Source organism: Mustela erminea, chromosome 1, assembly GCF_009829155.1.
Source record: "Mustela erminea isolate mMusErm1 chromosome 1, mMusErm1.Pri, whole genome shotgun sequence".
NCBI lineage: Eukaryota > Metazoa > Chordata > Mammalia > Carnivora > Mustelidae > Mustela > Mustela erminea.
This window is the reverse complement of record NC_045614.1, coordinates 95,729,481-95,745,490: the sequence shown is the minus strand read 5'-3', so window position 1 is coordinate 95,745,490 and position 16,010 is coordinate 95,729,481. Positions and strand designations below refer to the sequence as shown.

General features: G+C 35.1%; 1 protein-coding gene across 5 annotated transcripts in view; it reads left to right on the top strand.

Moving 5' to 3' along the window:
* CEP70 (centrosomal protein 70) overlaps positions 1–16,010 on the top strand; it is a 123,391-nt gene that overhangs the window by 98,142 nt on the left and 9,239 nt on the right. For 3 of the 5 annotated variants that reach the window (XM_032334396.1, XM_032334387.1, XM_032334377.1), the window contains 4 exons: positions 2,557–2,703; positions 2,884–3,052; positions 3,952–4,066; positions 5,293–5,372. In XM_032334396.1, coding sequence (XP_032190287.1) covers positions 2,557–2,703; positions 2,884–3,052; positions 3,952–4,066; positions 5,293–5,372 — 511 coding nt within the window. Of the gene's footprint in view, positions 1–2,556; positions 2,704–2,883; positions 3,053–3,951; positions 4,067–5,292; positions 5,373–8,114; positions 9,000–16,010 lie in introns of those variants that run through there. The other 2 variants (XM_032334402.1, XM_032334411.1) reach the window with 2 other exon arrangements.

The window sequence follows — 16,010 nt, the reverse complement described above, 5'->3', positions numbered from 1 at the left end:
TTAGGTCATGATCCCAGGGTCCTGGAATTGAGCCCCCCATCTCGCTCCTTGCTCAGCAGAGAGCCTGCTTCTCCCTCTCCTTTGCCCATACCCCTGCTTGTGCTCTCTCACTCTCAAATAAATAAACTCTTAAAAACAAAAAAAACTGGCCCATGATGAAGTGCCAAGTGAATGAGGTAGATGACTTGTGCTCCACATTCTGGACGAGGAAATCCCCCCAAGAAAAGCTTTGCTAGTGGTGGTAAGTTCTTGCTACTGTATAGTAGCAAGACACTAGAAGACGACAAAGAGTAAACTCTGTAATTAGAATATTCTGAGGACCCCTGAGAGGAATTTAGTGGCTCTGCCACTGAAGTAACTCATCAATTTTAGGCGGTGATTCAGATATTTATTACTGCACAATCAGGATCCAAATTGAGAAACTATGTTAAGTTCTTTGAGGCCTCATATGGAAGGTTTTCTATATTGTAGTAGCCTTTAAGGTTGGGACAGCCATTAGTTAGGCTAGGACAGCCCAGATTAGTTTTTTTCTTAGGATAGATTTGGCTTAAAAGAGAAGGATGGGAAAGGCAGAAAGAGCTGTCTGCTTTCTTCCTTCTGTCTTCTCAGGGAAGTTGAGCTAGACATTGCTTTCCCAGCCCAGTATGCTGTTGTACCTTGTGGCTTTCCCATTCCCCAGTGCTCTAGAGGCCTGCTGTATAAAGACAGGACATTGGTTCTACATCTACATCTCCACAGCTGAGCAATGTGGAGAACAAAGGAGACCCTTTTTTAGATTTTTCAGGGCTTGGTGGACTATGCTACAACCATCCTGTCACTGCCAAGTAGACCAGAACAGTTCTTTATCTTAACTATCTAATACTTTATTCCCAAGCAAAATTTATATTTGGTGTGCTTTTTACTGAAGACCATTTCTTTATAATTATACCTTGTTGATGGTGCATTGGTCAATTAAAGTATTTATGCTGCAACTTCCTGACTTTTTCAAATTCTAATGGCACTTACTGTTTAAAACATTCATTTGATACTGATGTATTGCCTAGAATTGCTGAAATAGTAATTGCCTTCTTAACAAATGAGAGGTAACAGATAACAGTATGTAAGGTCCAGGCAGTCACTGGAGAATGATAAATAAGTTGAGGACAAAAATAAGGAGTTGGAAAAAGAATTTCCTGTGCTTCTTTCTGTATTTTAGGATTGCACTAATACAGTAACCACTAGCCACATTTAGCTTTTGATCACCTAAAATACACTAGTCTCAATTGAGATGTACCGTAAATTTAAAATATCTACCAGATTTAAAAGACTTAGTAGAAAAAAATAAAATATTGATTATGTATTAAAATGATAATATTTGGATATAGTGGATTAAACCAAATATATTATTAAAATTAATGCTACCTATTTCTTTTTGCTTTAAGTGTGGGTACTCAACAATTTAAAATTACCATGACTATAGTGGTCCTTTAATAAGCAATGTAATGGGACAGATGGTAGCTATACTTGTGATGAACATAGCAAAATGTATAAACTTGTCAAATCACTAAGTCATATATCTGAAACTAATGTAACATTGTGTGTCAACTATAGTATTAAAAAAACACAAGTAAATAGAATTACTCTGACTTACATTTCTTTTGGACAGCAGTGTTCTAAAGGGCCAAGCACTGTTCATGCACATAGCAGATGCTCAGTAAATGTTTATCAGTTGACCAGTTTTAAACTTCCAGTAGCTTTGTCCTTTGTGCACAGGTTAAAAAAAATTAGGAGAACCTGTCTAGGTCAAAAGGATTAAGTAGGCTGTCAACAAAGATTAAGTAAAATTAATTTAATTTAGAATCTTTTTAACTATTTTTTCAAATTAAAACCTACTTAGAAATAAATGCTATAATGGATGAATATTGAAAACATTATCCTAAGTGAAGGAAAGCCAGTTACAAAAGGCCACTTACTGTATAATTCCACCTTATGTGAAAAGCCTAGAATAGGCAAATCCATAGAAACAGAAAGTATGTTAGTAGTGACCTAGATGCTGGGGATAGGAAAGAATGGGGAATGGCAGTAAATGTATATGGGATTTCTTTTTGTGGTGATGAAAATGTTCTGAAATTAGATAATAGTGATGGTTGTACATCTCTCTGTAAACTGAATAAAGTTACTGAATTGTACACTTATAGAGAATGAATTTTATGTGAATTATATCTCAGTAAATCTGTTAATAGAATTATTTAAGGCCAAAATATAAAGGATAAGCTTATTTTTTATCCATCAACAGTGCAAAAATAATTACTTAAATAACATAAACTACTAATACATAATATCATTACTTTAAATATCCAGATTTGAGATAATCAATATATCATGTCTTTTTGAAGCCCTGTATTTACCTGGAGAAAACAAATTTAATAGACTCTTTCTAAACTGGCAATGGTAGTCAAAAAAATACTGATGATAGTTCATATATATTAAACCTGCCTGAATAATTATATTTTATTAGCATTGTTACAGAAACTTTTTTAAGGTCAATAATACCATGTTTTTTCTTTTGTTATAAAGGATTTGTATAAGTCCTTGAAAATACTATCTGCAGAACTGGTACCTTGGCATAATTTTAAAAAGCAGGATGAAAATGAAGGTATCAGAATTGAAGATCTGTTGTTTATAGTAGATACCATGTTAGAAGAAGTTGAAAATAAGGAAAAGGTAATGATTAATACTTATGTAAATGTTTACTAAAATTTTAATGTAATCTTATCTTAAAAACTGATAGTGAAACAGATACTGATTTTATTCTACTAAGATTCTTTTTCTCTTTTTAAAGTTTTTATTAAAGTCTTGGGATTATTTTAATATGTGAATGGTTTCTCCCTCTCTTTTGGACAGGACAGCAATGTGCCAAACTTAAAAACTTTGCAAGCTATTGTTTCTCACTTCCAAAAGCTATTTGATGTGCCTTCTTTAAATGGAGTCTATCCTCGAATGAATGAAGTTTATACTAGGCTTGGAGAAATGAACAATGCTGTGAGAAACCTCCAAGAACTCTTAGAATTAGGTGATGACTTTTGTCCTTTCTGGCCCCTGTTTAAGAATTATTCCTAGAGGCGCCTGGGTGGCTCAGTGGGTTACAGCCTCTGCCTTCAGCTCAGGTCATGATCCCAGGGTCCTGGGATCAAGACCTGCATTGGGCTCTCTGATCAGCAGGGAGCCTGCTCCCCATCCCCCCTGCCTGCCTCTCTGCCTACTTGTGATCTGTTAAATAAATAAATAAAATTAAAGAAAAAAAAAAGAAGAAATTCCTGCAGCGCCTGGGTGGCTCAGTGGGTTAAAGCCTCTGCCTTTGGCTCAGGTCATGATCCCAGCGTCCTGGGATCTGCCGCCTCTCTGCCTACTTGTGATCTCTGTCTGTCAAATAAATAAATAAAATAAATATTTTTTTTAAAAAAGAATTATTCCTAATAAACAAAAAGTAGGTTAAAAAATTGAAAAGAAAAAACAGGATAACTAAAGCATAAAATATTTGATTTAATGATGATGAAATTCTCTTTTAAAATATCCTTTTAGGGACACCTGGGTGCTTTAGTCATTAAGCATCTGCCCTTGACTCAGGTCATGATCCCAGCATCTTCCCTGTTTGGTGGGAAGCTTGCTTCTCCCTCTCCCCCTGTTTGTATTCCCTCTCTTACTGTGTCTCTGTCTCTCTTCAAATAAATAAATAAAATCTTTTTTTTTTTTTAAAGATTTTATTTATTTATTTGACAGAGATCACAAGTAGGCAGAGAGAGGAGGAAGCAGGCTCTCCAAGGAGCAGAGAGCCCAATATAGGGCTCGATCCCAAGACCCTGGGGTCATGACCTGAGCAGAAGGCAGAGGCTTTAACCCACTGAGCCACCCAGGCGTCACAATAAATAAAATCTTAAAAAATTAAAATATCCTTTTCTTTCTCTCTTTCAGATAGTTCATCCTCATTGTGTGTGTTGGTGAACACAGTTGGAAAATTGTGTAAACTGATTAATGAGAATGTGAATGAACAGGTTATGCAGGTATTGGGACCTGAAGACCTCCAAAGGTATTTATTTTAAAAAGTATCTTCCATAGTGCTTGGATTGGTGAAATTAAAGACTTTCAGAACTTCATAAGTTATTTACCTTTCCTGTTTGGGTTAGCGTCTTTTAAATAATTTGACAATCTAAAATAGTCTCACACCTTATTGATGGAGAGAATGCCAAGCATTTTCAAGATAAAAAGGGATTGTAGGGCCTGTAAGTTTATATAGGGTGAGTCAGGACTCCAGCATTATTGCTATAAGCATGTTCCCAAGGGAAAGTATATATGGAGAAAGTCATACCTTGTTAGCAATTTCATGTTAGTGTTCGGAATATGTGAACAAGTCCTATTTTTAGTATACTACCATAGATCATTTAGTAATTGCTAACAATGTATTATTTGATTAGAAGATAAATGTTAAGGAGTTTTTTTTTAAAGCTAGTCATCTCTAAAATAAAACGTGATTTTTTTAAAAAAAAGGAAACATAGTTATACCTAAAGCAACTCTTCCACCCCCCCCTCAATTTTATATTGTAACATATATACATATACCACCTATTCCACATATTCCGCAGGTTTTCTAAGAATTTCCGGCACTTGAGTTTTCTGATACTTGATGCTTTTAAAAGGAACATATATCTCACTATTGGTCTTTTTCCCTTTCCCACATTTACACTGATGACTGATGCTTAATGTTTAATAAGATACAGGATATGAAAAACAATTTTTAGAAAATGTTAAAAAGCAAGGTCTCTTGGGACGTGTGGGTGGCTCAGTCAGTTAAGTGTCTGCCTTCCGCTCAGGTCATGATCCCAGGGTCCTGGGATCGAGCCCCACATTGGGCTCCCTGCTCAGCAGAGAGCCTGCTTCTTCCTCTCCCTCTGCCTGCTGCTCTGTCTACATGTGCTCTCTCTCTATCTCCCTGTCAAATAAATAAATAAAAATATTTAAAAAAAAAAAAAAAGGAAGGTCTCTTAAAAATTCTCAAGCTTTCCACATTAGGAATGTTAAATAAATATAACTTTGGAACACATGTTTACACTGATAATAAGAATTTTTTTTTTTTTTTTTAGAAAAGTGGTATTAGATGAAAAAAGACCTTTTTAAAAGGAAGGATTGCAGTACATGATTATTAAATTTATATTGAAGTTAGGAAATTTCTTTCCATTTTGAAAATGTTTTATTTCAATCAGATGTAAGAACCTTAAGTTGGAAATTCAGTGTGAACTATGCATTTTTCTTTAAAAGCATTATCAACAAACTGGAAGAACACGAGGAATTTTTCCCAGCATTTCAGGCATTTACTAATGATCTACTTGAAATCTTAGGTAAGATCTTTGTTGGTAGTGGTTAAATTTCGAGTCTTAAGATGTCAATGGGTTTGAGAGATGAGTGTTCCTTAGTCGCTGTATTAGTGCTTTTACTTAGAGTGTTTTGGTAGAAGGTGTCTAAAAAACACTAAAAGTTCTGGAAGTATACTGCTAACTTGTAATTAGAGTTGGTTGGGGTTGGTCTATAAAAAAGAGAAGCACATAGCCTTGAAAGAGCTAAGGGCTGCCTTTATTTTGAAACTGTAAAATGAGAAATGGTATTACTCTGGCTAGGCCCAGTTAACCCTGACTCTGGCATGGCCTAATGAGAAATCTCTGTAGGATTTATGATTTTGAAGGTGTTTAGTTTGTTTTTTTTTCTTCCTTTTTTTTAAAGATAGAACTTACCTACTGTGTTTTTTTAAATATACAAATTAAATTTCTTAGGTGATAAGAAGTAATCTAAGGTAAACATCTGTAGAAAAAAGAAATTAATAAATCTGTATAAGGGAGAAGATACATTTGTATTCTCAGTCAGATTGAGGGTTCTATTATTAGTATTCTCTTTTAAAGGGGAAAAAATGTAATTTGCTTAGGAATCATAGGCAAAATAGTGACCCAAGGCTCTTATTTTAAGTGTGATTATATATGGCTATAAAAGTAATTTATCTTACTATTAAGAACACTTTAAGGTTTAAAGTGATTTATTCACTGATGAATTTTTTTTCTATATAATTCAATTGAAAGATTTTTTTTTTTTTTTTTAAAGAATGTTTTGTTGACATAGGAAATTAAATTAGAAGAGGAGGGGTGCCTGGCTGGCTCAGTGGGAAGAGCGTGCAGCTCTTGATCTTGGGGTTGTGAGTTCAAACCCCACGTTGGGCAGAGAGCTTACATAAAAATAATAATAAAATTAAATTAGAAGAGGAAATGAGGTTTAGTAGAAGATAAGGGAATGAGTAAATTAAAATTTGGTAAGAAGACGAATAAATGAAAAGAAGCATCTGACTAGAATACCTGCCCTGGTAAACATAAAGGAAGTTTTGTGGCCAGTTTTATGTAGACTGTGGAAGCAAGGGGGACAGTGACTGTGCATTAGGCATGTGCATATATTTGAAAAGAACATAGCAAGGGGAAATGTCATTTGAAAGCTAAACTTAAAATGAGACATGGAATTGTAGAAATGTGTTGCCTCATATCCCCAAGACCCTCATTTCATAAAATAATGTGATTTTACATGCTTTGGGGTAGCAGTTAAACAGGGAGGTTCTTCTCATTAGTAAACATTTTAATAGGTGCACAGGTAACACTTGTATTAGAATCCTTCTACAGAAACTTCCTCTCAGATATTATGACACTCAGCATGGTTCATGGGGGATCATTTACTTCAAGAAGCCATGTCTCCCTGCATATGAGCTCTGTATTTATGTCACAGTTGAAATTCTGGAATTAAAAATAACACTTAACATTGGGAAAGTTAAATCTGGCAAACATAACTATGTTTATTATTACTAAATGTCATTTTAAGCATCAAGTACAGAATGTTGAACTGAATACTAGATGTGGAGAAGGACTTTGTTGTTCTCATATAAGGGGTGTGATTAGCTGAGAATATTCTCATATTAGCTCAGATCCTTTTCAAGTTTCATTTATAAGGCAGATACCTCATTTAGTGAGAATACAGGTGCGATTTCAGAATGGGGTTCAGGGATTAACTTGATCTTATTATGATGCAAGGTGTGAATCAAATTTTCTGTTGTAGATTTGCTTATATTTTTTTCTGATATCTTGACACTTTGTAAGTGGATCTAGATAAGTATTCTGACTGAAGTCAGGAGCTTGAGTAGCATGGGCTATACGTTTAGGTTAAAAAAAGCAACCAAAATTCAGCTAAACATGGAAGAAGAGAGGTGGAATCTGAGGAAGCATGTTTTATATAGAGGAAAATGAGTTTATAAACTGTGGCCTATCAGAATAAGGTAGAAAACAATGGTAAGAATCTAGAGAACTTGCCGCTGTCACTTGTAGGGTTGGAGCCTAGATAATGAGAGAAAAGGACCTTGTTTATTCAGCGTCCAAAAGCTTACAGACAGTGAATTTAACAGGCTGAGTGTAAGAAGACAGTTTCAGAAAGAGAAATCAAATTCACAAATAATCTAGCAGAGAAGAACCTGAACTAGTTGATCTCGTAAGCTGGACCAGCCTAAGCTCTACAACATGTTGCATCTGAGATTTGTACTTTGCCTCACACTTTTTACTAGGTAAATGTGTTTCATCCTAAAAAGGTAGACCTATGAATGATCCTGCTAATGAGAAATTTTTCCAGTAGAATTAAGAAGAGGACTACCTTCTGTGAGAAGAAATCATTAAGTGCTCAGATAGGACCCAGAAAAGAGACAGCTTTTACCCAGGATTTCACCACGTGGGCTCACCCATGTAATTACATAGATTTAAAGCGGCAATAACATCACAGACGTGACCAGTAGGATTGCTTAATAAGAGCACACTGCTGATGAGATTAATATCAGAGTCAGAGGATACTTGAAGGTATATGGTAGCTTTACAAACAGATGCCCTGTGAAGCATCTGTGTCTGAATCAGTGACACTCTTATCATCACTATTAGAGAAAAATTTCACATGCATTAAAGTGCTAGTGTTGCCTTTGCATTTGAGATTTGCTTTGCTTAGAAATTCTCATTTCATCTGAGCCTATCACTAGATAAAGCTACTCTTTTCTTATTCTTGTTTTTCTGTTACAGAAATTGATGACTTGGATGCCATTGTACCTGCAGTAAAGAAATTAAAAATACTTTCATACTGAAAACAAATCAAATCATTTTTACTGTGTAAATTGCATTCTTAACATTCTGAGTATTTTGTAGGATCTTGCTTTGAGATAAAGGTTATAAATGTATTTACTCTCAGAATTCATCCCCTTCTTAGTATTGGGTCCTTCCCATCTATATTTTCATTAACTTTGAGATTCTTATATAGAAAACATTGTAAGCTAAAGTGGTAAGCATTTCTTCAGTGCTTAAAGTTTAAGACTGTTTTAAAGTGTAGTGTATGAGTAAAACAGAAACTCAGATTGCAGATAATAAAAAGGTTGTATTTAGGTTGAGGTTTTAGTGACCTTTTTGATTCTGGGAACAAGGATTCCCTGTGGCTCTCTTGAATTCAGCCAATAAGAACCTTCTGCTTCCTGGCAAGGAAATGGCACATTCTGTTAAGATAACCCTCAGGGCACTGCCTTTTCAAAGCAGGAGGAAGAAAAGGATGAAGGAAAAAATGTTTTATCATTGTGTTAGGATAGGAAATGAATTATGAGGTAATATAAATGAGCAGATAGTAGTCTCTCATTTAAAATATCTTTTTACAATCTTGATGTAATATACTTTTTATAAGGACATGAAATCTTAAATAAAGTTTTTGTGAAGAATTTCCAAATATAAGTGTCCTCAGTGACTTATTTATATTATGCACAAATAATGAATCATATTTTCTTACAAGGCTGAGCCTTGCTGCATTTTATTTTATGTGAGAATACTTTCCTTGCTGCCTTCTGCTGCTTCTCTGTTCTCAATATTCAGTCTGATTTTTTAAGGGACCAATGTTACTAACCCCCCCCCCATTCTTTTATAAGTAGCAGGCCTAGGCTCTTTCTAGATTTAAAATTCTTTAAATTGTTTTGCTAGGCTGCAGTTATATTTCTAAACTCTAGCCCAGAATTTGTGAAAGAATCTGTGTCTTTGAGGGTTAAGTAGAAAAAGTAATTGGGTACTCAATAATGTAAATACTCTGAGTTGATTAGATTACTCCAAGAAATTGCTATGAGGCAGTTGGTAAATCTAACATTATATGAAAGGAAGAAATGTAATTTAAAAATTATGTTAATTTAAATTCTGTTAGCTAGTTTAAGAGCCTCTGGTTAGCTCTTAGTTTAAAACAGGTTTTCAGACTCTTTCTCAGGCCTCAGAGTTTTTTTGGAGGGTCACTGGAGGAAGAACTGCAGATTCTCTCTGTTAGATCTACTTTTATCTAGTTTTAATTATTGAAAATATAAGTACTGCAGTTATTGTTTAGCTCCTTTTTAAACATTTTAATTGATACATAATTGACTAATAAGCTCTATGTATTTAAACTATACTATTTAATAAATTCTAATACACACACATATATACCTGTGAAACCATCACCACAATCAAAATACTAAACATACCTATCTCTCCAAAAGTTATCTCTTTGCCCTTGGTAATCCAACCCAGCACCCTCCTACTCATAAGCAACAACTGATCTGCTCTCCGTCACTATAGACTCATTTGCATTTTATGGGATTTCATGTAAATGGAATCATACAATTAATTTTATTTATTTAATTTATTTATTTTTAAAAGATTTTATTTATTTATTTGACAGAGATCACAAGTAGGCAGAGAGGTAGGCAGAGAGAGGAGGAAGCAGGCTCCCTGCTGAGCAGAGAGCCCGATGTGGGATTCGATCCCAGGACACTGGGATCATGACCTGAGCCGAAGGCAGAGGTTTAACCCACTGAGCCACCCAGGCGCTCCTTATACAATTGATTTTAAAAAGCTTTTTTCTTTTTTTGGTCTGGCCTCTTTCCCTCAGCATAATTATTTTGGGATTTTTGCATGTTGTTGTATTTATTAACAGTTCATTTCTTTTTATTGTATAGTAGTCCATTGTATGAGTCTACCACAGTTTGTCTATCCATTCACTTACTGATGGAAATTTTAGGTATTTTGAGTTTTTTACTACTACAGGTAAAACCGCCATAAAGATTCATGTTGTTCAGATCTTTGTATGGACATATACCTGATATCCAGTGTCTTGAAAACTGTTTCATATACTTTGTTCTTTGTTTTGTTTGGGTTCTGGTTGGTAGAGGTAGAAGGGTAAATTTGGTTTCTTTTACTACATCCTGGGAGTGAGTTTGGAAATATTAAGTCTGAAAATATATAAAGTTTCTTGGGTTGTCTCTTCATTATTTTTTTCTAATTTTATGGCTCCGTAGTCAGAGTTTTGGTTTGGGGTTTTTTGTTTGTTTTGTTTTTTTGCATCAAGTCTTTGGAATGTGCTGAGAGTTTCTTTGTAATTTTCTATGTCATGAAATTTATACATATTATACATGTTGCTTTAAAAAAAAAAGCCTCATGGGCGCCTGGGTGGCTCAGTGGGTTAAGCCGCTGCCTTCGGCTCAGGTCATGATCTCAGAGTCCTGGGATCGAGTCCCGCATCGGGCTCTCTGCTCAGCGGAGAGCCTGCTTCCCTCTCTCTCTCTCTCTGGCTGCCTCTCCGTCTACTTGTGATTTCTCTCTGTCAAATTAATAAATAAAATCTTTAAAAAAAAAAAAGCCTCATCTCTATTTGATATATACTGCCAGTAAATTGTTTAAATCTACTTCATTTCTGTCAGTTTTTTTGTCTTCTTGATTTGTTAGTTTATCGGAGATACTGAAATTTCTCTGGATTTGTCAAATTTGTTTTATGTATTTCAAACATATTTACATATACATATAAATTCATAGTTGATAATATCTTCTCAATAACTCTTGCTCCTCAAGCATTTCACTTTGAATGCAGGATTATCCTTTTAATTAATAGCTGTTGGATATTTATTTTCCTTATTTATTTATTTATTAATTTTTTAATTGTAAAACATAACACATGCTAAAAATGGTATAAACCACAAATGTCAAGTATGATGAATGATTATACGTGAGTACCCATGCAACAATCAAAAATATAGAACATCACCAGCACTCCAAAATACAACCACCATGTCCCTTCCTCCAAAGGGTAACTATTAGCTTGACTTATGTTTAGTCTCTTCCTTTTTTTTTTTTTTTTAATATATAAATAGCTTTGCCATTTTTGTGTATGCCTATACCAGGATAGTTGAGTTTTACATGCTTTTGAACTGTATAAAAACAGTGAATCATGTTCTTTTTAGTGTTTGTTCTTTGGTTCAATATTATTTTTATACTATTGATCTATGTTTTGTCTGTTGGGCCAGGTTATTTTCACTGGTGTCTAGTATTCCTCTATGAATATTACACAGTCTGTTTGTCTGTTCTGCTGGCAATTGATATTTGGGTTGTTTCTTGTTCCCGTCTGTTGTGAGCTGCTCTGTTATGTATATGCATCCTTGTACACTTGTGCGCAAGTCTTCTGGAATCAATATCCAAGAAGTATAATTGCTGGGCCCTAGGGGAAGACACTTAATGTATACTGCCACAGAGGCTATGGTACCTTGGGGGTTGTACATTGTAGCAGTTTTGATAGGGAATGCTTACCTTCAACTTAAGAAAATGCCAAACTATTTTCCAAAGTGATTGTACCAATTTATACTTCCACCATCAGTGTGGTGGTGGAAGTATAAATTTTTTCCACATCCTGACCAAATTGTTGGTAAGTCACATTTTTAATTTTTCCATTGTAGTATATAGAGTTATTATTATGGTTGTAATGTTTATTTCTGTGATTGCTAATGAAGTTAAGCATCTTTTCCTTTGTTGGCCATTTGTATTTCTTTTTTGAAGTGCTTAGGTAATGTCCTTTGTTCATTTTTCTGTTGGACTGTCTTTTTATATTGATTTGTAAGAGTTATGTATTTTGGACATGAGCCATTTGACTGTTAAATGTATAGCAAATGGTTTTTGCAATTCTGTGTCCTCTTTCCATTTTCCTATATAGTTGACTGTTGAACAACATGGGGTTTGGGGGTGCCACCCTGCCCCCATGTGGTCAAAAATCTGTGTAGAAGTTTTGATTCCTCAAAAACATAACTACTACTAGCCTACTGTTGACCAGAAAGAAGCCTTTACTGATAATGTAAGCAGTCAGTTAACACATATTTAATATGTTCTATATATTCTGTACTGTACTCTTATAAGAAAGTAACATAGAGAAAAAAATGTTAAGAAAATCATGGGGCTCCTGGGTGGCTCAGTGGGTTAAGCCTCTGACTTTGGCTTGGGTCATGATCTCAGAGTGGTCATGATCTCAAGCCCTGCATTGGGCTTTCTAACTCAGCAGGGAGCCTGCTTCCCTTTCTCTCTCTGCCTGCCTCTCTACCTACTTGTGATCTCTCTCTCTGTCAAATAAATAAATAAAATCTTAAAAAGAAAAAGAAAAAATGTTAAAATCATAAGGAAGAGAAAATACATTTATAGTATTGTACAGTATTTATAAAAAAAAAATCCACATATAGGTAGACCCATGCAATTCCAACCCATGTTGTTCAAGGGTCAACTGTAGTTTCTTTTTGTGAACTGAAGAACCCAATTTTAGTATAGAGATGTATGGTCTTTATAGTTTAGTGCTCTCTGTCTTATGAAATCTTTCTCTAGTCACAGTTGTAAAGTTATTCTCCTATATTATCTTAGAGTTGTACAGTTTTGCCTTATCACATTGAATCTAATCACCTGGAGTCAGTTTTGTTTTGTTTTTTTAAATGAAAGTATAGTTGGCATACAGTGTTACATTGGTTTCGGGTGTACAACATAGGGATACAACAACTCTAGGCATTATAATATGCTCACCATAAGTGTAGGTGCCATGTGTCACTATATAGTGTTATTACAGTACCATTAATTATATTTCCCATACTGCACCTTTTATCCCTGTGACATACACATTCCCTAACTAGAAGCCTGTACTTCCTACTCTCCTCCACCCATTTTGCCCATCCCCCCAACACCTCTGCACTCTGGCAACTACCTGCTCTCGACTTACGGATCTCTTTCTGCTTTTTTTTTTGTCTGTTCCTTTGTTTTGTTTTTTAGATTTCACATAGAGGTGAAGTCATATGGTTTTATCTTTCCTCTGCCTCAGTCGTTTCACTTACCTTAATAATCTATTGGTTCATCTTTGTTATCTCAAATGGCACAATCTCATTTGTTTTTATGGCCAAGTAATATTATATTGTGTCTATATACCATTTATCAATGGGCACTTGGATTGCTTTTTTTAAAAATTTTGCTTTTAATGATTGTAAATAATGCTACAGTAAACATAAAGGTACATATGTCTTTTCAAATTAGTCTTTTCATTTTCTTTGAGTGAATACTCAGTAGTGGATTTACTGGATCATATGGTATTTCTACTTTTAATTTTTTTTAAAGATTTTTTTATTTCTTATTTTATTTATTTATTTGACAGATGAAGATCACAAGTAGGCAGAGAAGCAGGCAGAGAGAGAGGAGAAAGCAGGCTCCCGGCTGAGCAGAGAGCCCATGCGGGGCTCAATCCCAGGACCCTGAGATCATGACCTGAGCCAAAGGCAGAGGCTTAACCCACTGAGCCACCCAGGTGCCCCTCTACTTTTAATTTTTTGAGGAACCTCAGTGACTGTACCAACTTACATTCCCATCAGCAGTGGACAAATATTCCCTTTTGTCCACATCCTTGCCAACACTTGTTACTTCTTTTCTTTTTCATACTAGCCATTCTGATAGCTACAAGGTAGTATCTCCTTAGAGTTTTGATTTGCACTTACCTGATGATCAATAACATTGAGCATCTTTTTTTTTTTTTTAAGTAACCTTTGCCCAACATGGGGCTCCAATGCATGACCCTGAGATCAACAGTCACATGCTGTACTGACTGAGCCATCCAGATACCCTTGATTTTGAGCATCTTTTCATGTGTCTGTCAGCCCTCTTCTTGTGTTCCTCAGAAAAATGTCTGTTCAGGTCCTCTGCCCATTTTTTAATCAGATTATTTGTTGTTTGGTGTTAAGTTGTATAGGTTCTTTAGATAATTTGGATATTAACCCCTTACCAAATATATAATTTGGAAATATGTTCTCTCATTTGGTAGGTTGCTATTTTTTGTTTTGTTCATGGTTTCCTTTGCTGTGCAAAAGCTTTTTTATTTTTTATTTTCATTTTTTAAAAATATTTATTTATTTTGAGAGAGAGAAAGAATGAACTTGCAGGGGGAGAAGAAAGAGACAGAGAGGGGGAGTCTTAAGCAGACTCCTTGCTGAATGCAGAGCCCAACGCAGAGCTCCATCTCACAACCCTGAGATCATCACCTGAGCAGAAATAAAGAGACGAAAAGCTTTAAATTTTGATGTACTCCCAGGAGTTTAACTGCTTTTGTTTCCTGTGTCTGAAGAGACATATCCAGAGTAATGTTGCTAAGTCCAGTAACAAAAAGATTACTGCCTGTATTTTCTTCCAGGACTTTTATGATTTCAGGTCTCACATTTAGGTCCATTTTGAGTTTATTTTTGTGTATCATGTAAGAAAGTGGTCGTTTCATTCTTTTGCCTATAGCTGTCCAGTTTTCCCAGCATCATTTGGCATTCTAGGCTTTAGTAGTGGGTTTATAGTGAAGGTAAATGTATTTAGAGATCTTTTGACCATCTTCTTTAGTTTTTTCCTAATTATCATTTTTTTGTGTGCTTTTTTTCTTTTTTGATTTTTTTCTCTATTACTTTTTCTTCTCCATTATTGATTTAGAAGTTTTATAGTTCAGCTCTGCTGATTTTTCTGTTGTTACTCTGTAATTATCTTAAAATTTTAAATATATATTTAGGGTCCAATTAGCAGACAAACCACGTTGCATAGTTAGCAAACAGGAAAATTTAAAACAAGAATTGCTAACTAGCAAAAGGTAGTTAACTACTATAAAAGGGGGTAAAAGAGGACTCTAAGAAGTACAGAATAGCAGCTGCAGAAAGCATATACTACCCTCAGGGATAAAGGAGAGTGAGAAAGAAATTGTGAAATTTGGAAGAATGCCTTCCAACTAGGTTGAGATTGAAAACTGAGGAGAGTTTTAGTGGCCATAGGAAGAAGCCTCCTTGTGGCAAAAAAAAGAGCAAAACAACCCAACTTGCTTACTGGTGTTGAACCATGAAGGCCATGGTTATGTGGCAGAGCCCAAGGACAGGAGCCAAAAGTAAACTGTAAGGGGTGCTTCAGTAACGGAGAACAGCCTCCACACAACAACCAGCTGGCTGCCATGGAAAACAGCACAACAAAAGAAAAAAGAAAAGCCCCTTTTTCTTTCTCCTCTGGCCTTGCAGTGTCTCTCCAATGCCTTCTACTGGGAAAGCATCAAGCCCCCTGACAAAGACACAAGTCTGGTGTGCCCTGAATCAAAGCAGGACAAAGATAGGTTGATTTGGAGCTGAAAGGTGATAAGGTAGTATCTGACCCAAATCTATCTATAATTTATTTTTAAAATATAAAACTATATTTAGATGCCTAAATAAGATAAGGACTTGAACACTTTAACTTTCCACTGCACCAGCCTCTATTCCTTTTTAAATGTTAATACTAGCATTTTAGTGCCACTGTGTTTTTGAAACCAGTTTTTCCAAAAATTTTTGGTTGCTTGTTATATTTTCTAAGCAGTCAAGACTTAGGTTAACATTTTGTGGATTTCTTTGGTCCCCATTGTTTCCCATGTGCCACTTCTGAATATTATACTTTCTTTCTTACCGAAATACATCTCAAGACCATTTTTCAGTTTGATATTCTCATGTGTTTCATATTTTTTAAATTCCAATTTTATTTTATAATTTTGCCTGTGAGCTTCTTCTAATGGGAATTACCTGCTGCAGGGGTCTCACATGTACCCTGGATGGGCATGGCAACCCTGACAGCCAGTTTTGTGGTTGC